We start from the raw sequence: 24,432 nt of genomic DNA on the forward strand, positions 1-24,432 counted from the left end.
AGAGGACAGTAGAAGACAGTATATTTTTAAATAAAATGAAAATCGGACTGACTAATAGTTTTTCATGATAATGAATAATTAAATACAATTTGACAATGGAAAATATATACAGATTTTCAATTAAAAAATGGATATCGTCATTTTGCAAAGATAGCAGAAGCAGTAGTAGTATCAAGAAAATACAAAGACTGTACTATAGAAAATAGTTTTATATTTCTGAAAACAATAAAGCTCTTTCATCTGTGTAGGGTATTGATTGCTGGGCACCGTGATCTGAGGCATATTACATTCAGATTTCAGGTGATCAACATCTATCACCCTTTCCTTAGCCCCACCTTCCTGCTGCAAAGTATACTCTGTTTCTTCCTATTCTCACCACAGCATAATCAAATTCCATGAAATTTAGTGACTCAACAGCAATTTGGTATCTCATTCAATAGCATTTCAAAGGAGTTTGTTTTCTAGACCAAAAGCAGTGGGAAAAGCAGAAGTAAAACTAGCCAAGCATGGTTTTATTCCATAATATTTCTAGGCATGATGCCAAGTGTTTAACTGACATTCGGTTGTTTTAAAAACAATCCCATGTGATGTGAAAACCAAGATTCAAAAAGTATGTAACTAGCCTGCACAGTTGAGAAACCACCTTTAGATTCAGCAACTTGCTAGAAGGATTCCTAGAATTCCAAAAAACAGCTATACTCACAGTTACAGTTTATTATAGCAAAAGGACCCAAAATCAGCAAAAGAGGTGCTTAGGGTAAGGTCCAGGGAGACCAGACACAAAGTTAACAATTGTCCTCTCCCAGTAGAATCTCCTCCAAGTGGATAGCACTTATTTCTTCCAACAACAGTGTGTGACAGTACTCCTGGAATGTTGCCAACCAGGGAAGCTCATTCAAACATTGGTGTCCAGCATTTTTATTAGGGGTCAGCTGTATGGACTTGGCTAACAGCCTGCATGGCTAACTTTAGCCTCTAGTCCCTTTAGATGTTGAGCTGATGCCTTGTGGGCCGAGGTCCTCACTACAATTAACATCGTTAGCATACATATCTGGTGTGATCTACAGGTAAACATAGACATTCTCATCAGATGGAAAATTCCAGTGGTAGAGGATACCTCCCGGGAGATAGGGTGAAGGGCCATACCTTTCTTTGAGCAAGAATCATCCTTTATAACATAGGCCTGAGATGATACAGCTAATTAGAAACTAAGATTTCCACCAACAGTGTCCTGTGCTCATTTGACAGTAGACAAAAACAAACAAACAACAACAACAACAACAACAACAAAAAAGATAAAGAACCCATAAATATAAGAAGTTATATTATTTTTCTGATTTTTAACATATTATCCTAGTAGTCAGACACTGAAAAGGGAGTAGTTAATCCTACATAAACTGAGATAGAAAAATCTAAAGATTATCTTAGCAGGAAAAGATATTCACCAGAACAATAGTGGTATGTCTGGATTAGAAAGTCTTGTTCCATTGCATGGCCAAAAGAAATACTGTATCTGAAGTAGTATTTTCCTTCTTTTCGTGATGTGTTTATTTCAAAATTTTTATTTTGAAAACTTCTTAGTGAAATAAATACTCAGAAAAGTACACAAATCATAAAGTGTAGCTTTGGATTTTTACAAATTCAAACATCTGTGTAAACCAGCAGCTGGGTACAAAAGTCACTAGCTACTTTAGATTTGTTCCTACCAGTTTGGAAAAGTCATACCTCCTCTCTTCATTCAAATATTTGTTAAAAATATATTTACTTAGGTATAATTCTTTTTTGACAGCACTATGAAAACTATAATTCCCCCTTTTAATTTTTTATAGCACTGTTTATCTGTAGATAACTTAATAATTTCCTTTATTTCTACCTACTTCCTCTAAAATACAAGCCTCATGAAGGCCATAATTTGTATTTCTTTTGTTCCCTAATGTATCCTTAGAGCCTAAAACAATGCCTGTTTCAGTGAATATTTTAACATATATTTGATGAAAGAAAAAATATATTTTTTCTAATTTACCTGAATGTTTTATTTTATTTTGAAACCAAAATGATGACTCCTAGGAGCTGTGCTAGCCAAAATTTCAAGACTTCATTTCACAGATAAAATTGGTGCTTCTTGCATTTAAAAAAAACATACTTTAAATCTACATTGTTTTACAAAATCAGAGAAAAAAATTAAACATATAACTAGCAACTAGTTTCAAATAAGAATCTAGTGGTAACATGCCAATTCTTTATTTGCTAATTCATCTTTTCCAACTCCTTTTTTATTCTCCCTTTCAATGTTTGAGTTATTGAACTAAATTGAACCAACAGTGTATTTCATTAACTGCTTCTGCTTTAAACAGGAAATAAGCTACTTCTAATCCTATAAGATGCTGAATCAATATGAAATATTCAGACCATAATCACTACTTTGTATTTTAAATCTTTGAATTAAATTATGATGTATCTCATACATGAAGCTCCTGTATAGAATCTAATTTATAAGTTTAGAACTTACTTTGTTTTTTTTGTATCTGCTCTTCATCTTTACATCTCTGACCAACCAACCTGTTGACAAATACAGGAACTATTTGCTATGTAGGTGTTCCAAGATCCAGAGGCTTCATTTTAGTCAATTTGCTTAAGCCAAATAAGCTTGGTAAATAATATAGTGCATTTATTTTTAATGACTTATTTATAATTTAAACTATTTAAATTTTATAGTTTTATTTATACTTGTATTTTCATATTTGTTAGCATTTTCATATTTCTCATTAATAGGTATGTTATGGAAGTATTTAGACAGCTTGCCAATTAGTTTATAACAATTTATAATAAACTCTACCTTTTTAATATTAATTTTTTTCTCTTAAAACTACTTTCTCTTAAACATACTGTTTGATTTTGTGTGTGTTTTTAGGAAGTAATTCCTCACATGGCTAAGGAATATGGATTCCAGTATGAACTAGTTCAATATAGGTGGCCCCGCTGGCTTCATCAACAGACTGAGAAACAAAGGATTATTTGGGGTTACAAAATTCTTTTTCTTGATGTTCTTTTCCCACTAGCAGTGGACAAAATCATTTTTGTTGATGCTGACCAGGTAATAAAATTAACTAGTTTTTAGTAATAAACATTTTTTATGCTTCTATCTTAATATAGGAAATTAATTCATGTTGCTCATGTTTATTATCTTCATTATTGTGCTTAAGATGAGATTGTGATATATAAGCAAAGTACCTTTAAAAACAAAAAGTGAGAATTCTAGGGGAAAATTGAAGGTATTGTATGAAGTACCATTTATCATTTAGGACATAGAGGTTTTCTCTCTGAAGTAGTAGTTTTTTAAGTTTGAGAATTAAAAGTAAAATACTTATATTAGTCATAATAAGAGTAGTTAAATAAGTTCCTGTGAATATGAGCTGATACTTGGAATTTCTTGTTGCTAGAAAAGTTAGCAGTTACATACAACTCTCATTCTTCCACCTTCAACAGCATTCTTTCCCATTCAACCAATAACCAAATTCTCATCACTCTACCATTGAAGGAAAAGAGCATTTTAAATTTGGCCAACTTAATGCCTCTAGTCTCAGCACTTTGGGAAGCCAAGGAGGGGAAGAAAGTTTGAGCCAAGGAATTCGAGGTCACAGTGAGCTATAATCATGCCACTGCACTCCAGCCTGGGTAACAGAGTGAGACCCTATCTCTAAAAATAAAAATACAATCAAATAAATTTGGCCAAAAAAAACTAAGGCCCTCTGCTTTTAAAATTTATATGTCCAAAAATTATGACTTTTCCTTTTTCCCTCCTTGCATTGCTTTTGACTCATTAGTGGGAAAACATATTTGAAAATGTACAGAATTTCTAAGAAAAACAGTAGTATGTAAATGGAAATATAAATTAAATGCGTAAATTAGAATTTATGTGAAACAAAAAATATCTTTTTAAGTCCTATATTAGAATTTACTCGTATTCTAAACTCTTACTATTTTTTTCTACTCTATTCCAAATTGATAAATATGAAACATTACAATGAAAACTAAGAAAATAGAAAAGTGGAAATGATGAAGTAAGCATTTGTAAACACACTTTTTTTTTTTTTAAGAAACAGGATTTCACTCTGTCATCGAGGCTGGAGTGCAGTGCCACAGTTGTAGCTTACTGCAGCCTCAGACTCCTGAGTTCAAGCCATCCTTCTACCTCAACATCGTAGTAGCTGGAACTCCAGGTGCACACCACCATGCCTAGCTAATATTTTTTATTTTTTGTAGAGACCAGACTGGGTCTCACTATGTTGCCCAGTCTGGTCTCGAACTCCTGGCCTCAGGCAATCCTCCCATCTTAGCCCCACATATAATATCTAATATGATTCTTTCTCCTACCTTTCCTCCAATATGTACACTAATATTTTTCTAGGAGGTTTGAGTCTATTAAAAAATAAATTTATATTCTTTTATTCAAGCTATTTAGAATAATGGGGAGATTTTTATTTATGATTTAAACTTATATTTGCAAATATACAATAATGGAGATTTGTCATTATTTTGTATTACTAATTCAAAATTAATAATACAAATTATTAATTTAAGAAACTAAGAGCCCTGCAGTATGTAATATTTAATCCCTTCCCCATATGTCTAATACATAAAATGCCTTGTTTATAAATGACATGACAAAATTTTCTTATTAGTGAGACCACCATCTTAAAGACTAGGAATATAAATTTTAGTTTACTTTTAACCTGTAAGGACAAGAGGAATAAATGTTAAATTCACTAAATTTATACTACATGAAAGCTCTTTGGATTTCTATAATAGGGTAACAATGATTTGAGATTCCCATTAAAAAGGCTTATGTTATTTTACAGTCTTTATCAAAGACTCTATTTTAATTATTTAGATTGTAAGACATGATCTAAAAGAACTTCGAGATTTCGATCTGGATGGAGCTCCTTATGGGTATACTCCATTTTGTGATAGCCGCAGAGAAATGGATGGATATCGTTTCTGGAAAACAGGATACTGGGCATCACATCTTTTAAGAAGGAAATACCATATCAGGTAAGAAAAGTCATACCCTTACCATTTAGTAAGTAAATAATATATTCAATTACAACTTTCCATTTTCTTTAAAATTACACAATAAAACCAACCAATTATGTAGTGTTTATTTCATGCCACTCTTGTAAGTCTTTACATATATTAAGTAATAAAATCTTTATGACAGTCTTTTGAGATACTGTTATCTTCATTTTGTGTGTGTGGAAACTTAGGCATACAGCATTTATGTAACTTGCCCAGGCTTACCCTGCTAATGTATAACTAAGCTAGTAGTTAAACCCAATAATATGGCTCCTAACTACTCCAGAAGATTTAAACTTGGCTTGTCAAATAAAATTAAGATTCTCTCTTCGAAGGTTCGTAGACTTTTGTAAGGCCAAAAGTTTCCTGGCAACTTGGAAACGCTTGGGGTAACCCTAAAAGATTATAGGTTCTACCAAAATTAAAACAAACTTAAAACTCCTTGTAAACAGTATTAGACATTAGGAGCAAATTTATAAAAGTATTGTTATTAGATCTTAGGATATCTATAGTTAATACCATCATTGTAGACATCCACTGGGGGAAAATAAAACTAAAGCTACATAAAAATAGGCTATCAAGAAGTATTCATTTTTGCAGTGCTTTATACGTAGTGGATCTCAAGAAGTTCAGAAGAATCGCGGCAGGTGACAGGCTCAGAAGCCAGTACCAAGCTCTCAGTCAAGATCCGAACAGTCTTTCAAACCTAGATCAGGTAAGCAAAATGTTTAGAGAATAATTTTCAGTATGTATACATAGACTGCTCCAGCTCCATGCTCATAAACTTTAAAGTCCTATATTTTGAGCTTTTTTCTCAAGTTTTTGCTGCTTATGCAATCATCAATTGGATATCTCTACTTATACCTAATTTTTATACCTCAAGCTCAACATTTTCTAAACTAACAGTATTTTATCCTCACTTTTCCATTCTCAAACCTCTTCTTTCTACTTTATGCCCTATTTTAGTAACCCTCTGTGTTAGTCTGTTCTCATGCTGCTAATAAAGACATAACCAAGATGGGGTAACTTATAAAGGTAAGAGGTTTAATTGGCTCATAGTTGTGTATGGCTGGGGAGGCCTCAGGAAACTTACATTCATGGCAGAAGGGAATGCAAACACGTCCTTCTTCTCATGATGGCAGGAGAGAGAATGAATGCCCAGTGACAGGGGAAGCCCCTTTTAAAACCATCAGACTCATGAGAACCCACTATCAAGAGAACAGGATAGGGGAAACCACCCCCATGAGTCAATTATCTCCACCTAGTCCCTCCTACAGCAGGTGGGGATTATTCGAATTAATCATGATGAGATTTAGGTGGAGATGCAGCGAAACCGTATCATCCTCTTTTTCTTACTGTCTTCCATGATTATTTAAACATGCTCAAATCTCTCTCTCTCTGATCTTTAAGACAAACTCCCTTCATCCAGTACACCCCTAACCCTGATAATGCCTTAACGTTTTCTTTCACCTCACAAGCACTATTTTCCTAATTTCCTATCAATTTCCTCATTATTGCATCTGAAACATTTTAGATAATTTAAACAGAAGCAAAAGACTCTAGCTCATAATCCCTACTCTTTTTCCTTATTTTTATCATAATCATGTATGTTCGTTCATTCATCTGATGAATACCTGCTATGTGCTAGATACTCTCCTATCACCTCAGACATCAAAAATGAAAACAAGATTTTTTTTAGCTCATGATGTTTTCACTGTAGTAGGAAAATAAAATTTAAAAATAATATTTAAAGATAATAAATGTTTTGGAGAAAAAAAAAACAGGAAAGCATGATAGTCAGTTCAGAATAGTGAATAGGCCTGGGGCTTGCAGGTATAAATTGAGTGGCCATATGTCCCTATGAAGACGAATTTTGAGTGCATTTTAGATGGAGGCATAAAGGCTGGCAATGCAGCTGTCTTTGAGTATTACAGACCAAAGGGAATATCTAATACAGAGGTCCCCAGGTGGGAGTGGGCCTGACATATTTGAGGAATAGCAAGTCAGTATGGTTAGGGATAAAGATGAGGCGAGAAAAGTAAAAATGAAGGAAAAGAGGTAACACAGGCTCCAGATAAAGTAGAAAGCTTAGTAGTCCCTTTTTAAAAAATCTAGTAAGTGAGAAATTATATGTCAAAATATGAATGAGTTATTCAAGACCACACTGGTAAGGAACTGATTTTTTAAAATCATTCTTGAAAATTGGGAGCTCTTCAAATGTATATGTGTATACATACAAAATAAGGTCTTTTCACTATTGCCAATTAGTAGAAGACTGACTTGGGGTCTTCAGCAAACCTCAATAACATGCAAGATTTCGATTATGAAAACCACATTTTTGGTAATTCTTAATAATTCTAAATAATTTTACCAATGTGTTATTTATAAGGAACCCCTACCTAGTCTTACATATGAATGAAAGTCTATGAAGTTGCCTATTATCTGCCTATGGACAACTGAAGAAAGGATTCTTTTTCAGGCAGTCCAGGAACCGTCTGAAGTGTTCTCCCAGTACTGCATTACCACATTTTAGGGAATCTTGTCCTTACTCAAAGGTAGTTTGGCTCCTAGTCCCTCTAGTCCACTTAACACTTCTCAGCAAAATCAAAATATCTTTTTTCTTAGGTGAAAATGTGTAGTGAGTACTTCTTGTTTGTTTTTATGTGCCCTCTTTGCAGCATGGATGTTTTCAACGTCTCCTTTCTTGACCCTCTCTGATGGCTTCCATGTCATACCTAACCTGTTCTTCTTTGACATCTCTGGCTTTCCTGCCACAGTTTTATTGGTGAACTACTTTTCCTCTGCTTTTCATTTAAATGTTGCTATTCTCTGCATCTCTGCCCTTGGCCACTGCTCATGCTTTACCATCTCTAGTGGCAATCCTACATCCAATAAATGTTGCTATTCTGTGCATCTCTGCCCTTGGCTACTGCTCATGCTTTACCATCTCTAGTGGCAATCTTACATCCAATCATGGTTTTAATTCATATCTTTCTATTAATAGTTCCCAAATCTTATCTCTGGCTCTTAGCTTTCCCTTGAATGGCAAACTCCTACTGAAATTGCCACGTTAATGCCCAAAAGTTATCTCAAAAAGTCAAAAACTCAAGTTCTGTTCCTCTTCCACCATTCCTTACGTCAGCAAATACCATTTAGCTGCCCGTTGCAGGTTGAATTACTCATTCTAACATGGAAATTAGCTTGCAGGAAGTTTATTAGGAAGTACTCTCAGGACCAACAACTGTGGAGGAAGGAAGGAAATGCAACTGGAGAAATTTTACAAATTCAGTAAAGACCTCAGTTGACTGACCCCACAAGGAGCTCCAAAACTGAGATGGTCCTTCATAGTTTTCATGGGTTTGGGCAAGTCTTTATCCCTTCATATCAACCTATCATTGGATATGGGCTGCCCCAGGTAAGAGAGACCTTGGGTGAGACAACTCTTTTCCAGCAGCAGATCCTAGAGATAGCTGACAGCTGAGTAGTACTCCCAGGCAGCTAGGACAATAGTTTTCAGATTTCAGTGGAGATCTGGTTGCTGTATCACAGCATCCACTGTAGTCCACACTGTCACTGTAGTCCACACTGTACTTCATGGAACATACACTTACTGTTTTACAAGTTGAAAGGAAAACTTGTAAGAGGGAGGTTAATAGAACAAACTATAGCACATACCTCTGTAACTGGTCAAAAGACCACACTTACACTCATCATCTCCCTTTACTATCTATTCTAAATTCCCCTAACCTGGTGATACGTTGGAGAACCACCAGGAATTAGGAGGGAAAGCAAACATAACTTCCTGAAGAGGGACACTGGGAGTAATGATAAGTGTGATCACGTCTCTTTTGCCCCCTTGGACCCATGTAATTTTTCCACATGGTAACACAGCACCATAAAATGGTTGTTGATACAGAAGATAATACTGCATCTGTAGGATGGCATCTCACCTTTGCAAGGGTTTGTCTCCAAACTAGCACCTCTGCTGTGCCCTTAGTAAACCATTCCATTGCTGTATTGGCCAGCATCTTTTACATAGTGCAATATGTGTCGGGACTGTGAGATCTTGTTGTCATGTGCCCTCTGCCACAGTAACTTTGCTATAAATTAGGTCTCTTGGTCTAATACAGTATTATGTAGAATACTTTGTCAGTAGATAACGATAAATCCTTGGATAATGGTGCTAAGTTTCTGTAAGCAAGAAAGGCAAACCCACACATAGTATATGTGTATAGGTCAGTCCAGAAGAATCTATACTCCTTCCATTGTAAAGGACATCTAGTGTCATTAACTTACGAACTTAGTGATTGGTCTTTGCAAAGTATAGTGCTGTGTTAGAAGCTCAGTGTTTATCTCTGCTATTGACAGCTCTAAGAGCTAGATCAGCCTGGGTAAGTAGGAGCCCATGCTGTTGGGCCCGTACACAGTCTCCATCTGTGCCAGCATGTCTACTCCATTCATGTGCCCATTGTGCCATTGGAGTCACCTGTGATCAAGGCTAGCAGTCTTCCACAAACCAGCCACATCATTTGATTGCTTAGTTATTTAGTGCTGATTCTGTGTTGAATGCTTTCTGGTGGCTGTTTAACATGAAATACCCAAAGATCTTGACAGTTTATGCTACCCCCATAGGCTCATCCAGAAGCCTGTCCCCCAGAATTTCTTCCTCTTAATCTTTCTGTCTGTTTCTTGGCCTCTGACCAATTGGTCAAGCCATTCACCACTTCTTATGAATATATTCCAACCATAGGCTACTTTTCTTTCTATACAATCTGAATAACGAGGTACACACATGTAAAGCAGCTAAAATAGTTCTTAGAAATAAATGTAGAGTACTAAGAACCTCCATTAGAAAAGAAAAAAGGCCTTAACCTCACCTTCTACCTAGAAACTAGGGAAAAAAGAACAGTTAAAACCAAAGTAAAGTCCTGGCTAATACAATAAGACAACAAAAGGAAATAAAAGGTATACACATTAGGAAGGAAGAAATAAAACTGCCTTAGTTTGCAAATGTCTACTTAGACAATTCAAGAAAAAATGACCAGCCTCTCCCCAAAAAAACACAGTGTACCAATAAAGGATTATAGAAAGGTCAAAGGATACAAGATTAATATATAAAAGTCATTTTTACTTCCTATCAGGTACTCTGCTTATTACCAGGGTGACATCATAATTTGTACACTAAACCCCCACGACATACAATTGACCTGTAGAGCAAACTTGCGCTTGTAGCCCTGAACCAAAAATAAAAGTTTAAATAATTAACCTGGAGCAAAAGACTGATTACAAAGCCTGTGGGCTTAGATCAGGTGTATGAAATAAAGGACAAGTATAATAACTGAAAGCTATTTATAAAAAAATTAAATGCTGTTTTGCATAAGATAAATTTTTAAAGTAAGTATGTTAAAATAATTCCCTTATGTTTATACTATACATTTTTAGGATTGTATTTTATTTTTAATAATAGCATTTGTAGAGGGATCTTTGCACATTGCCTGGTATAGATTTAAGAATATAATCTATATGACAAAGAAAAAGTCACTTTCCTATATACCAATAATGAACAAGAGGAATTTAAAATTAAAAACACAGTATTATTTAAATTGGCACCAAAATAATATTTAAGTATAAATCTAATGAAATATGTTTCTCTACATGAGGAAAACTGTAAAATTCTAATGAAAGAAATTTAAAAACACTGAAATATGTGAAGAAATATCCCATTTATACATAGAAAGATTAAATATTCAAGACTAAATTGGTCAAGACTAAATTGATAAATTCTTCCCAGATCAATTTATAGATTCAACACAATTCCAATCGAAGTCCTAGCAAGTGGTTTTATAAATGTCAGTCAACTGATTTTAAAGTTTATATAGAAAAGGAAAAGACCTAGAATAACCAACATAATATTGAAGAAGAAAGTCAGAGGACTAGCAGTACTAGGCTTGTTTTATTGTAAAGCTATAGTAATCAAGACAGTATATTGGCAAAAGAATAGAGAAATGTATCAGTGGAACAGAATAGAGAGCCCAGAAGTAAACCCATATAAATTTAGTCCCCCAATATTTGACAGAGAAACTAAGGAAATACAGTAGAGCAAAGAGTATTTTCAGCAAATGGTACACAAGCATCTCATAAGTAAAAAAAAAAAAAATGAATCTAGACACAGATCTTACACTCTTCACAAAAGTTAACTCAAATGGCATATAGACTTAAATGTAAAACTCCTGGAAGACAATATAGGGGGAAACCTAGATGGCCTTGGGTATGACAATGACTTTTTAGATATAACACCAAAGTCATGATTCATGAAAGTAATAATTGATAAGCTGGATTTCATTCAAATTAAAAACTTGTGCTCTGTAAATGACAATGACAAAAGAAAGAAAAGATTTTTTTTTGCAAAATAATCTGATAAAGGAGTGTTATCCAAAAAATACAAAGAACTCTAAAGACTCAACAATAAGAAAACAAACCCAATTTTAAAATGGGCCAAATACCTTAACAGACAGCTCTCCAGAGAACATACGCAGATGACATATAAGCATATGAGCAGATGCTCCACATCATATATTATCAGAGAAACATAAATTTTAAAAAAGAGTAAGATACCACAACACACCTGTTAGGAAGGTCAAATTTGAGAATACTGACCTCATCAGATGCTAGTAAAGATGTAGAGCAAGAGGGACTCGCATTCATTGCTGGTAAGAGTACAAAATGGTATAGCCACTTTGGAAGACAACTGGACAGTTTCTTACAAAACTAAACATTCTCTTACCATACAATCTAGCCGTTGCAATTTTTGGAATTTACTCAAAGGAGTTAAAAACTTATGTCTACATAAAAACTTGCACATAGATATTTATTACACCTTTATTTATTATTGTCAAAATATGCAGCCAACGAAGACGTCTTTCAGTGGGTGAATTGGTAAAGAAACTAGTATATCCAAACCATGAAATGTTATTTAGAGTGGAAAAGAAACGAGCTATCAAGCCATGAAAAGACAAGGAAGAACTTTAAATGTATAATGACTAAGTAAAAGAAGCCAATCTGAAAAGACTACATACTATATTGTTCTAACTATATGACGTTCTAGAAAGAGCAAAATTATGGAGCCAGTAGAAGTTAGGGTTTGGGCAGGGAGGGGGCAGGTGATGAATATGGTGGAACACAGAGAATTTTTAGGACAATGAAAATATATAGTGATAGATACATGTCATTATACAGTTGTCCAAACCTGTGTACAACACCAAGAAAGAAGCCTAATGTAAACTGTAGACTTTGAGTGAGTATGATGCATCAAAGTAGGTTCATCTATTGTAACAAACTTCACTTTAGTGGGGGCGGGTATTGATAGTAGGGGAAGAAGTTATGCATGTGTGGGAGCAGTGAGTATATGAGTACCTTCCTCTTAATTTTGCTGAGAACTTAATTACTGCTCTAAAAATAAAATCTTTAATTTAGTATGAATTAAATAGAAAAAAAAGAATAGGGTTAGAATGGAAATCTATAAAATGAAAAAAAAAATTCATTTTTGCAGATTTTTAAAAATGAAACCAAAGCTGGTTCTTTGAGAAAAAAAAAAACCAAACTGATAAACCTCTAGGATGATCAGAAAAAAAAGGTAAAAGATACAAATTACCAATCTAGAAATGTGAGACATGAAAGCACACAGATTCTACAGATACTGAAAGAATAATCGAGGAACTATTAGAGTCAACTTTATGGTAATACTTTCAGGCAGAAACCACCAAAAGTCAGAAAATGAAATAGGTAACCTGAATAACCCTTTATCAGTTGAAGAAATGGAATTTGTAGTTTAAATCCCCAGGCCCAGATGGCTTCAGTAGTGAATTCTATCAAACTTCAAAGAAAGAAATAATACCAGTTTTCCACAAATTGAAGGGAAAGGAATACTTTTCAACTCATTCTATTAGCAACATTCCCTTGACATCAAGACTAAAAGAAGATATTATAAGAAAGGAAAATTATAGACAAGCATTCCTTAAGAACGGTTGTAAAAATTGTTAACAAAGTTTTAAGCAATCAAATTCAGTAATATATAAAAAGGATCTTATATCATGAATCATGACCACATGAACTTTATTCCAGGAGTGCAAAGTTGATTCAATATTAGAAAATCAATGTAACTCACTATACTAAGAGACCAAAAAATATATCTCTCTGTATATGTGTATGTTATCAACTAAATAGATGCAAAACAGCATTTGATATACTCCAATATCCATTCCTGATTTAAAACTCTCAGCACACTAGAACTGGAAAGGAACTTCCTCATCCTGATAAAGGGCATCCATGAAAAACCTACAGCTAACATAATACTTAATAATCAAAGACTGAATGCTTTCTTCCTAAGGTCAGAAACACAGCAAGGATATCCACTCTTACCATTTCTATGCAGTATTGTATGCATATACCTTGTACAGCAAGGCAAAACATAAAATAAAAATAAAAGGCATCCAGATTGGCAAGGAATAAGTAAAATTGGGTGCTTTAGTGGGGGTGGGTAAGGGGGACAATCAATGTGATAATCTAGGTAGAAAATCTCATGTAATCTACCAAAAAGGTAGAACTAAAAACTACATTTTGCAAAGCTGCAAGATACAAAATCGCTATGAAAATCCAATTATATTTCTATGTACTAGCAATAACAACTGCAAATTGAAATTAAATATAATCTATTTTTATAGCATTTTAAAAATGAACAACTTCATGGTCAATCAGACTCAAGACTTACAGAGTAAAAACTACAAAACTGCTGAGAGATTAAAAATCAGCTAAATATTTAGAGAGATATACCTTGTTCATGGTTGGAAGATTGAATATTGTTAATTGATCTCTAGATTTAATGCAATTTCAATACAAACATTACTCTATATTTGTTTTATATTCAGTAGGCTTTCTTGTACAAATTAATAAAGTTGATTCCAAAATTCAAATGGAATGCAATAGACCTAAAATTGCCAAAACAACTTTGAAAAATAACAAAGTCAAAGGACTTATACCACCTTGTTTTAAGATATAATATATAACTACTATATTGTCTATCTTTACACCAATACCAACCAAAATACGTTGGTATTGGTGTAAAGATAGACGATTTGATCCATAAATCAGAATAAGAATCCAGAAATAGACCCATGTATATGGCCAATTGACTTTTGACAAAGGTACAAAGATAATACAGTGGAGAAAGGATAGTCTTTTCAACAAACAGTGCTGGAACAATTAAATATTCTTATGCCAATAAAAAACCTCTAAACCCTAATATATGCTGTATTATTAATTAATTAACAATTAATAATATTAAGAATTAATTCCAAACACATCATAGACATAAAAGTGCAATATAAAACATCTAGAGGATAAGATAAAATCTCTGTGATCCTGGGTTATGCAGATATTTTTTTTAGGTATGATGTTAAAAGCATGATTCATATAAGAAAAAATTAATAAATATATAAAGAGCTCCTAAAACTCATTAATAAGAAAATAAATAATCTGATTTGTTAAAGAATCAGATTGACCCATCACCAAAGGATCAAGTGGCAATAAGTACATTAAATGATGCTAAACATCATTAGTCATTAAGGAAATGCAAATTAAAACTATAGTGAGTAACTCGACACACCAATTAGAATGGTTAACATTGGAAAGACTCACCATACCAAGAGTTGAAAGGATATACAGTTGCTAGAATTCTTATACATTGCTTGTGAAAATGAGTGTAAAATGGCTAAGCCATTTTGAAAAGCTGTTTGGTGATTTCTTGTACAGTTTAACTTAAACCTGCCGTATGACCAATCATTATACTTCAAGGTATTTACCCAAGAGAAATAAAAGTACATGGCCACACAAAGACTTGTACATAAATATTTATAGTAGCATTATTCATAAAAGCTAAAATCTGGAAACATCTGTATTTGTTATCTGTTGCTGCATTACAGCTTACCCAAAACATAGCAGTTTCAAATAACAATTTATGTGTATCAGTTTCTGTAGTCTGACCTAGCTTGGTGTTCTGCGTCATTGTCTCTCTCAAGACTGCAATCATTGTGTCAGCCCAGGGACTGCCATCTAGTCAGAAGACTTGACTGCTAGGCAAAGTCATTCACATGGTTGTGGGCAGGGTTTATTCTTCAAGAGCTATTATACTGAAGGCCTAATTTCCTTGCTGGCTGTGACTATAGGCAGTCATCAGTTTCTGGCAGACGGCCTTATCCATAAGGACAAACATGAGAAAGAAGAATCAGAGAAAGAGAGGATGCCAACAAAATGGAAATCACACTCTGTTATAGTCTAATCTCAGAATTGATATCCCATTACTTTTGCCATATTCTGTTTGATAGAAGGTAGTCACTAGGTCCAGCCAGACCAGGAGAAGAAATTGCACCAGAGAATGTATACCAGAAGTCAGGAGTTACTGGAAGCCATGTCAGAAACTGCCTACTAGAAATATCTATTATGAGAATAATAGATAAAAAGATATGGTATATTCACAGAATGTAAAACTATTCAGTAGTATAAAGGAATGAGTTTTTTATACACAGACAACAATTATTCTAAAAATAACAATGTTGATCCAGACCAAAAGTATATATATATATATTTACATATAACTTATATGAAAGGTCAGACCAAAAGTACATGTATTATATAATCCTATTTATATAAAATTGTAGAAAATGCAAACTAATCCAAGGTGAAAAAAGCAGTTCATGCTAACCTGGGGACTGGTTTGGGTGGGTACAAGAAGGATAGGAGGGAAGAATTGTAAAAGGACACAGGGAATCTTGACGGTGATGGCTATATTCAGTTATGTCAATTGTGTGATGGTTTGACAGAAATGTGTAAAATTCTTTATGCACAGTAGTGGTACTGGCATAAGGTTAGACATACTGGTCACTAGAATAGAATTGAGAGTTCAGAAATACACCTTTGCATCTACTGTCATTTGGTTTTTGTAAAGCATTCCAAGATAATTTAATGGGGAGAGAATAGTCTTTTTAACAACTATGCTAGGCAACAGGAAATTCACTTGTAAAGAATGAAATTGGACCCCTACCTCACATCATATATAAAAATTAACTCAAAATGGATCAAAGACTTAAATGTAAGAAATAAAATCATAAAACTCTTAGAATTGAACATAGGTGTAAATCTTTGTGACTTTGGATTAGGCGATGTTTTTATACATATAAAACCAAAAGCGCCGGGCGCGGTGGCTCCCAAAGTAATCCCAGCACTTTGGGAGGCCGAGGCGGGTGGATCACGAGGTCAAGAGATCAAGACCATCCTGGTTAACATAGTGAAACCCCGTCTCTACTAAAAATACAAAAAACTAGCTGGGCGTGGTGGTGCGTGCCTGTAATCCCAGCTACTTAGGAGGCTGAGGCAGGAGAATTGCCTGAGCCCAGGAGGCGGAGGTTGCGGTGAGCCGAGATCGAGCCATTGCACTCCAGCCTGGGTAACGAGAGCAAAACTCCGTCTCAAAAAAAAAAAAAAAAAAAAAAAAAAAGCACAAGCAATGAAAGAAAAAGACAAATTAGCATCAAAATTAAAGACTTGTATGCATTAAAGAACGCAATCAAGAAAGGGAAAAGACAACTTATAGAATGGGATATTTCCAAGTCGTGTATCTGACGAGATGCTAGTATCCAGAACATATAAAGAACTCTCCTGTAGGATATGAGGGCAATCTAGCTGCAACATCTGTCACCCCATTGATCACCAGGGTTGATTTGGCTGATCTGGCTGGCTAGGCAAGTGTCCCCTTCCTCTCTCACTGCTTCATGTGTGTCCCTGCCGAAACTGCATGCCTTGTTGAAAAGGATGACCATCCCCAGTAGAGGAGGACCAAGGTCAAGGATATACGAGCAGCTGTACTCCCTTGCCAGAACCTCCAAATAAGCTCTCAAGAACTCTCATAACTCAATAGCAAAGGAAAATAACTAGTTTACAAAGTGGCCAAAGGATTAAAATAGACACTTAAGTATGCCTATTTCTATTTTCCATGTTTATCATTTTTTAAATTTCACTTTAAGTTCTGGGATACATGTGCTGAATGTATAGGTTTTTTACATAGGTATACATGTGCCATGGTGATGTGCTGCACCTATCAACCTGTCATCTAGGTTTTAAGCCCCTCATGCATTAGGTATTTGTTCTAATGCTCTCTCTCCCCTTCCCCCTACCCGCAACAGGCCCCAGTGTGTGATGTTCCTCTCCCTATGTCCATGTGTTCTCATTGTTCAACTCCCATTTACGACTGAGAACATGCGGTGGTTGGTTTTCTGTTCCTGTGTTAGTTTGCTGAGGATTATGGTTTCCAGCTTCATCCACGTCCCTGCAAAAGACATGAACTCATCCTTTTTTATGGCTGCATATTATTACATGGTATATATGTGCCACATTTTCTTTATCTAGTTTGTCATTGATGAGCATTTGGGTTGGTTCCTAGTCTTTGCTGTTGTAAGACTGCAGTAAACATATATGTGCATGTATCTTTATAGTAGAATGATTTATAATCCTTTGGGTGTATACCCAGTAGTGGGATTGCTGGATCAGATGGTATTTCTGGTTCTAGATCCTTGAGGAATTCGCCACATTGTCTTCCAAATGGTTGAACTAATGTATACTCTCACCAACAGTTTAAAAGTGTTCCTATTTCTCCACATCCTTGACAGCATCTGTTGTTTCCAGACTTTTTCATGATCACCATTCTAACTGGCATGAGATCGTATCTCATTGTGGTTTTGATTTGCATTTCGCTAATGACCAGTTATGATAAGCTTTTTTTCATATATTTGTTGGCCACATAAATGTCTCATTTTGAGAAGTATCTGTTCATATCCCTTCACCTACTTTTTGATGGGGTTGTTTGTTTTTTTCTTATAAATTTGTTTAAGTTCCTTGTAGATTCTGGATATTAGCCCTTTGTCAGATGAGTCAATTGCAAAAATTTTCTCCCATTCTGTAGGTTTTCTGTTCACTCTGATGATAGTTTATTTTACTGTGCAGAAGCTCTTTAGTTTATTTAGATCCCATTTTTCAATTCTGGCTTTTGTTGCAAGTGATTTTGGTATTTTAGTCATGAAGTCTTTGCCCATGCCTATATCCTAAATGGTATTGCATAGGTTTTCTTCTAGGGTTTTTATGATTTTGGTTTTACATTTAAGTCTTTAAATAGAGATTTAAATATGTTTATTTAGAGATTTTAATATGTCTATTTAAGTAGACATTTATATATGAAACATGTCTATATAGATAGACATTGTATGTGTTAGCCACTTATATATCTTCTGTGATACACCAGTGTCCAATAAACACATGAAAAGATGCTCAGTGCCATTGGTCATTAGGAATAGCAAATCAAAACTGCAATGAGATATCACTTCATACTCACTGTGATGGCTGTAATAAAAAAGATTGACAGTAGCAAGAGTGGATGAGGATATGGAGAAAACAGATCCATGATACACTCCTATTTGGAATGTAGAATACTGTACCAAGTTTAAAAACAGTTTGGCAGGTCATCAAGATATTAAACAGAGTTAACACATGACTCAGCAGTTCCACTCCTAGGTATATACCCAAGAGAACTGAAAACATATGTCCAAACAAAAACATATACAAATGTTTATGGAAGCATTGTTTATAACAGCTGGAAAGTGGAAACAAGCCAAATGCCCGTCAGTTGACAAATGAATACCCCAAATATTGTAAATTCATACAATGAAATATTATTTGGCTGTAAAAAGCATTGAAGTCCCAATACATGTCACAACATGATGGACCTTGAAAACATTGTGCTAAGTGACAGAAGCCAGATACAAAAACCTCATAATATGTAATTTTACTTTCATGATATATCCAGACTAGACAAACTCATAGAGACAGAAAGTAGATTATTAGATACATGGGATTTAGGGGAGTATAGGAGGACAATGTGTGAAATAATCAGCCTAAGATCAACTAAGTGACAACAGAGTAGAATCATGTACATAATTGACAGAATTAAGGTTCCCCTAAGATTTATGTTCATAACGTTAAAAACAAAACAAAACAAAACAGTGTGGAATATATGTGTGTGTCCTGTACTCATGGAACTCAGCCATATTGAATTCCATGAGAACAAGTGCAAATATTGAGATTTAATCAGGACTATGACTTTGTTAAGAAAGTACGACTAAGTGAGAGAAGAATAAGACAGTGGGAGTATATTCAAAAGAGTAACTATTTGGGAATTAATATATCAAGGGATGAGGGACAATGAAATAGTGGTAGAATCAGTTGATTGGAGGTTCCAAGAAGTCCAAGGATATTGATATCTGAGGACTCAATGGAGTGTGCCAAAAATGAAGAGGTGGTCAGAGAATGGGACCATGAAATTGAAAATATAAAAGACTTGGTCTAGTACATAACCATTTAGTTAGTAGCTTAGATAATATGATAGGCCAGGTTATTTAAGGAAGGGATTCCACGGAACTAAGGGCGTCAGAAGGAACAGTTAAGGTTCTTCTTTCTTTGATTAATATACTTAATTTTAGAGCAGTCTTAGGTTTTCCAAAAAAAAAAAAAAAAAAAGGCAGAAAGTACAGGTAATTTTCTTATTTCTGGGCTCTTTATTTTGTTCCATTGGCATATTTCTTTTGCCAATAGCACACTGTCTTGATTACTGTAACTTTATAGTTGGATTTCAAGTCTGGTAGTGTTAGCCCTCTGACTTTATTCTTCTTCAGTATTGTGCTGTATATTCTGGATCTTTTCCTTTTTCCCTAAACTTTAGAATCAGTTGGTCAGTCTCCACAAAATAACTTGGTAGGGCTTTGATTGGGATTATGTTAAGTCTATAGATAAATCTGGGAAGAATTGATACCTTGGCTATGTAATCTTCCTGTGAACATAGAATATCTCTTCATATATTTCGGTGTTCTTTGATTTCTTTCCTCAGAATTTTGTAGTTGTCATTATGTTGAGGAACATGTTTTATTAGATTTATACTTAAGTATTTCTCTTTTTTGGTGCTGATGTAAATGGTATGTTTGTTCATTGCTGGTATATAGAAAAGCAGTTCACTTTTGTATATTAACTTTGTATATTGTAACATTGCTAAAATTGCTTATCACTTTCAGAAGTTTTTTTCCCTTGATTATTGGGATTTTCTGCATAAACAATCCTGTTACCACAAACAGTTGTTTTTCCCCTTCCCCATCTATATACCTTTTCCAATTCTTGTCTTACTGCATTTGCCAGGACTTCCAGTGTGATGTTTAATAGGAATGTTGAGAGAAGAACCTTAAAATTGTGAATCTTGGAGCTCCTGTAGGACAACCATCACAAGTACCCTGCATACTCTTGGAGAGAGAGGAACATGCCTTTGTTCTTGAATATAAACAGATCTTCTCTGGAGAGAAGAAGGGAAGAACTCTCCCACTGGAATATAAACAAATTTCTCCAGGGAGGATTTGTCTGATTCTTCCCAGAGGTCTCTTAACTTACTAGACCGGTTGGCCAGTTAGACACCCATTAACCCAGATGGTTTAACTATTCTTTGCAGTTTAACTCTCCTAAACATAAAATATTTCAAACTATTTGTTGTTCATTTAGAGCTTATATTCCAATGCTGTCTTAGGGAGCTCTGAGCATACAGAAATGTGAAAATATTCATGGATCATTGTTTCCAATGGGGAGGTGAAAGTTCACCTTAGAATCCACAGAGTGTGGTGGTGACCGACATAAACAGTAATTGAAGTCATAATGTGAGCAATAGAGGCAGATAGAGGTAGTGAGGCTGCCCATTGTGGGAATTACTGAATGGTAAGTTTTTGTACCTCCCTCTTCATCCTTGTTCCCAGGGGTAGAGTCTAGAGGAGATGTAAGTATATTCCAGTTCATAGATTCATTTATAACACAAGATGATTGGATCACCCTAGGTATTTTAAGCTTCAAAGTATAGTGAAATCTCAGATTTGCTTATGTTTTTATGATCTGTTTACAGTCTAAATGATGTCTTACCTCATGTAGCTTCTTTTCTTCTGAATCTGAATTTTATACCTGTATGATTAAATTACATTTTTCTGTAGGATCTCCCCAATAATATGATTTACCAAGTTGCCATTAAGTCTCTTCCTCAAGACTGGCTGTGGTGTGAAACCTGGTGTGACGATGAATCCAAACAAAGAGCCAAAACAATTGATCTGGTGAGTGCCTTTGTTTTCATTTGTATGTAAGCAGATATGGAAATTTTTAAATAGAAATATTGTCTTGGCCAGGTGCCGTGGCTCACGCCTGTAATCCCAGCACTTTGGAGGCTGAGGTGGGTGAATCACAAGGTCAGGAGCTCAACATCGCGAAACCCCTTCTCTACTAAAAAATACAAAAATTAGCTGGGTATGGTGGCTCATGCCTGTAATCCCAGCTACTTGGGAGGCTGAGGCAGGAGAATTGCTTGAACCGGGACCTGGGAGGCGGAGGTTGCAGTGAGCTGAGATCACGCCATTGCACTCCACTACAGAGCGAGACTCCATCTCAAAAAAAAAAAAAAAAAAAAATTTCTTTCAATTTTACAAATGGAATGGCACCCAAATTATTTCACTTTTTCTGCTGCTCAGTCTATTACACATTTACTTAGGTTGTCAAGCATAGGGCTATTTGGGGGGGCCCCAAAGACCACCCTGAGGTTTGATGGTTCACTAAGAAGATTCATTCATAAGATGCACAATATAGTCATATTCATGGCTATGACGTATCACAGTGAAAGGATATAAAGCGAAGTCAGCAAAGGGAAAAGGCACGTGGGGCAAAGAGAAAATCAGGTGCAAGATTCCAAGAGTCCTTTTCCTATGATGTCACACGGGACAAGCTTCATTCCTCAAGCAATAACAGATTCCACAAGCTGTGTGAGGTGTTGTCTACTAAGGACATTTATTAGAAACCCCAATGCTCAGGGGTTGTATAGGGAGCTGGTGACCACATAAGTGCTGTCTGCCTGAGCCACACCAAAATTTTCAGCACTCAGAAGGAAAGCACGTGTTTAGCATAAACACGTTTGCACAGATCATTTAGGCACAGTGAGTTATTCTTCCAAAGGAATGGCGGGAACCATCCTGAACCCTATGTTCCCAGATGCCAGTGAAGAGCCAAACTTACAAGCATAGCTTTCTAAGAAAAGCAATTTTAAGCTTTCTGTGTTAACTCTTTTCTGCAAGAGAACTTTTGAAAGAAAGGCTGAGAGGACCAGGCATGTTGGGTCACGCCTGTAATCCCAGCACTTTGGGAGGCCGAGGCGGGTGGATGACCTGAGGTCGCGAGTTTGAGACCAGCCTGGTCAACATGGTGGAACCCCATCTATACTAAAAACACAAAAAATTAGCTAGACCTGGTGGCAGGTGCCTGTAATCCCAGCTACTCGGGAGGCTGAGGCAGGAGAATCACTTTAACCTGGGAGGCCGATGTTGCCGTGAGCTGAGATTGTGCCACTGCACTCCAGCCTGGGTGACAGAGCAAAATTTTGTCAAAAAAAGAAAAAGAAAAGAGAAAAAGAAAAAGAAAGGCTAAGAGCTAGCTGAAAATGTTCATGGATTAGCTGTCATCTTGACATGTCATCAGTTGAGTTCTCCTGCCAATATTTTCCCCCAAATAAAGGCAACCAAGACAGTTTTATCTACTTAAATTATACCATAATGCCTTTTTCCCCTCATATTTTTCTTAGATTTTCATTTAAAGAAGTTTAACTATTCTGTGCAGTTTAACTCTCCTAAACATAAAATATTTCAAACTATTTGTTGTTCATTTAGAGCCTATAGTCCAATACTATATTGTCTTTAGTAGGTGTAATAAGTATTTTCCTACCATATTGTTTTTAATGTGCTAAGTGCAGAAATTTATATACAAGATCTTCATGAAGAATAATCTATTAAAATGTTAGAATTCATATTATTTTGAACAAAAAAGTGCAGGAAAACAAAATATAGGAACTTTTTCAAATATGTGTAGAAATACATGTTTTAAAAGTAGCATGCTAGCATTTTAGAATGCAGTCATCGGTGGTAGAATATAACATAAACAAATACAATGGCATTTTTTCAGAGGCAAGCAAGGGAATTCCACAAAGAGAGGCCAAGAACATTATTGAATATAACTATTAATATGTTGTTAGCGTTCTGTTGTGATTCATACAGTAGTGATATAGGTCACTTTGGGATCTTTAGTACTTAGATTAACACGAGCTACCAAAACAAACCCCCAAAATTTAGTGGCTTCATACTCATTCCAGCGGCAGACCTAAGTGGGTATATCTCCATCAGAGTAGCCCTCCCGCATGCCATGTCTCAGGGAGTACTTTTTGTCCATCTGTGACTGCTCCAGTGCAGCAGTTACTTGCCACATGTGGCTGTTCAGCCCTTAACATGTTGCTAGTCTGAATTGAGATGTGCTGTAAGGCATAACGTGCACACCAGATTTTGAAGACTCAGTACAATGAAAATAACATATAACTCATTACTAATATTTGTATTGATGACATGTTGACAGTATTTTGGATATGTTGAGTTAAAATATGGCATTGAAATTTATTTCACCTCTTCCTTTTACATTTTTATACATAGTTTCTAGAAAAATGTAGTATTTCTAGTGAAAAAAAAAAAAACCCAGCAAATTACATATGTGGTTTTCGTCATATTTCTATTGGATAGTGCCGATCTGGAGGGAAGGGGGAAAAAGTGTGGAGAACATATCTTGAATCCTACAGGCATAGCCCATTGGTGGGAGCTGGTCACATGACCATATCTAGCTGTAACAGAAGCTGAGAAATGTCATTCCTGGATGGACAGCTACTTCCTAGCAATAGCACTACCCAGGAAAAGGAGAAGTGGCACACATGTCGGTGTTCAGCCTGTCTCTCTTGTAGAAACACTAAAAGTAGAATGAGAGAATATGCCATTCTTCATGGGGGAAAAAAGGGAATGCAAAAAATTCCCAAGGAAATGGCCTAACAGAGGAAAGGAGCTTGATTAATAATATTGAAGGTGGGAATGAAAATGTTTATGAATGTCATTATAATCTCTCAACTTTTCATTTCAACCAGTTTTTCAGCCTCAGTACTATTGGCATTGACGGGTGGAGAATTCTTTGTTAAGGGTGGTGGGGGGGTGTTCTGTGCATTGTGATGTATTTAGCAGCATTCCTGGTCTCTGTCCACTAGATGGCAGTAGCACCCCACCACTCCCAGCCATCACAAACTCTCCAGACCTGCCAAAGTTCCCATGTGGGGTATGATTACCCAGTTAACCACTAATAAAGCTTACAGCCTGCATGCATGCACACAGA

At 35.4% G+C, this 24,432-nt stretch overlaps 1 protein-coding gene across 6 annotated transcripts in view; it reads left to right on the plus strand.

Moving 5' to 3' along the window:
* The window catches only part of UGGT2 (UDP-glucose glycoprotein glucosyltransferase 2), a 224,766-nt gene that overhangs the window by 188,352 nt on the left and 11,982 nt on the right, over positions 1 to 24,432 (plus strand). For all 6 annotated transcript variants that reach the window (XM_003928205.3, XM_074387527.1, XM_074387528.1 and 3 more), the window contains 4 exons: positions 2,912 to 3,094; positions 4,892 to 5,052; positions 5,674 to 5,788; positions 21,189 to 21,305. In XM_003928205.3, the coding sequence (XP_003928254.3) occupies positions 2,912 to 3,094; positions 4,892 to 5,052; positions 5,674 to 5,788; positions 21,189 to 21,305 (576 nt within the window). The remainder of the gene's footprint in view (positions 1 to 2,911; positions 3,095 to 4,891; positions 5,053 to 5,673; positions 5,789 to 21,188; positions 21,306 to 24,432) is intronic.

Source organism: Saimiri boliviensis, chromosome 16 (assembly GCF_048565385.1).
Source record: "Saimiri boliviensis isolate mSaiBol1 chromosome 16, mSaiBol1.pri, whole genome shotgun sequence".
Classification (NCBI taxonomy): Eukaryota; Metazoa; Chordata; class Mammalia; order Primates; family Cebidae; genus Saimiri; species Saimiri boliviensis.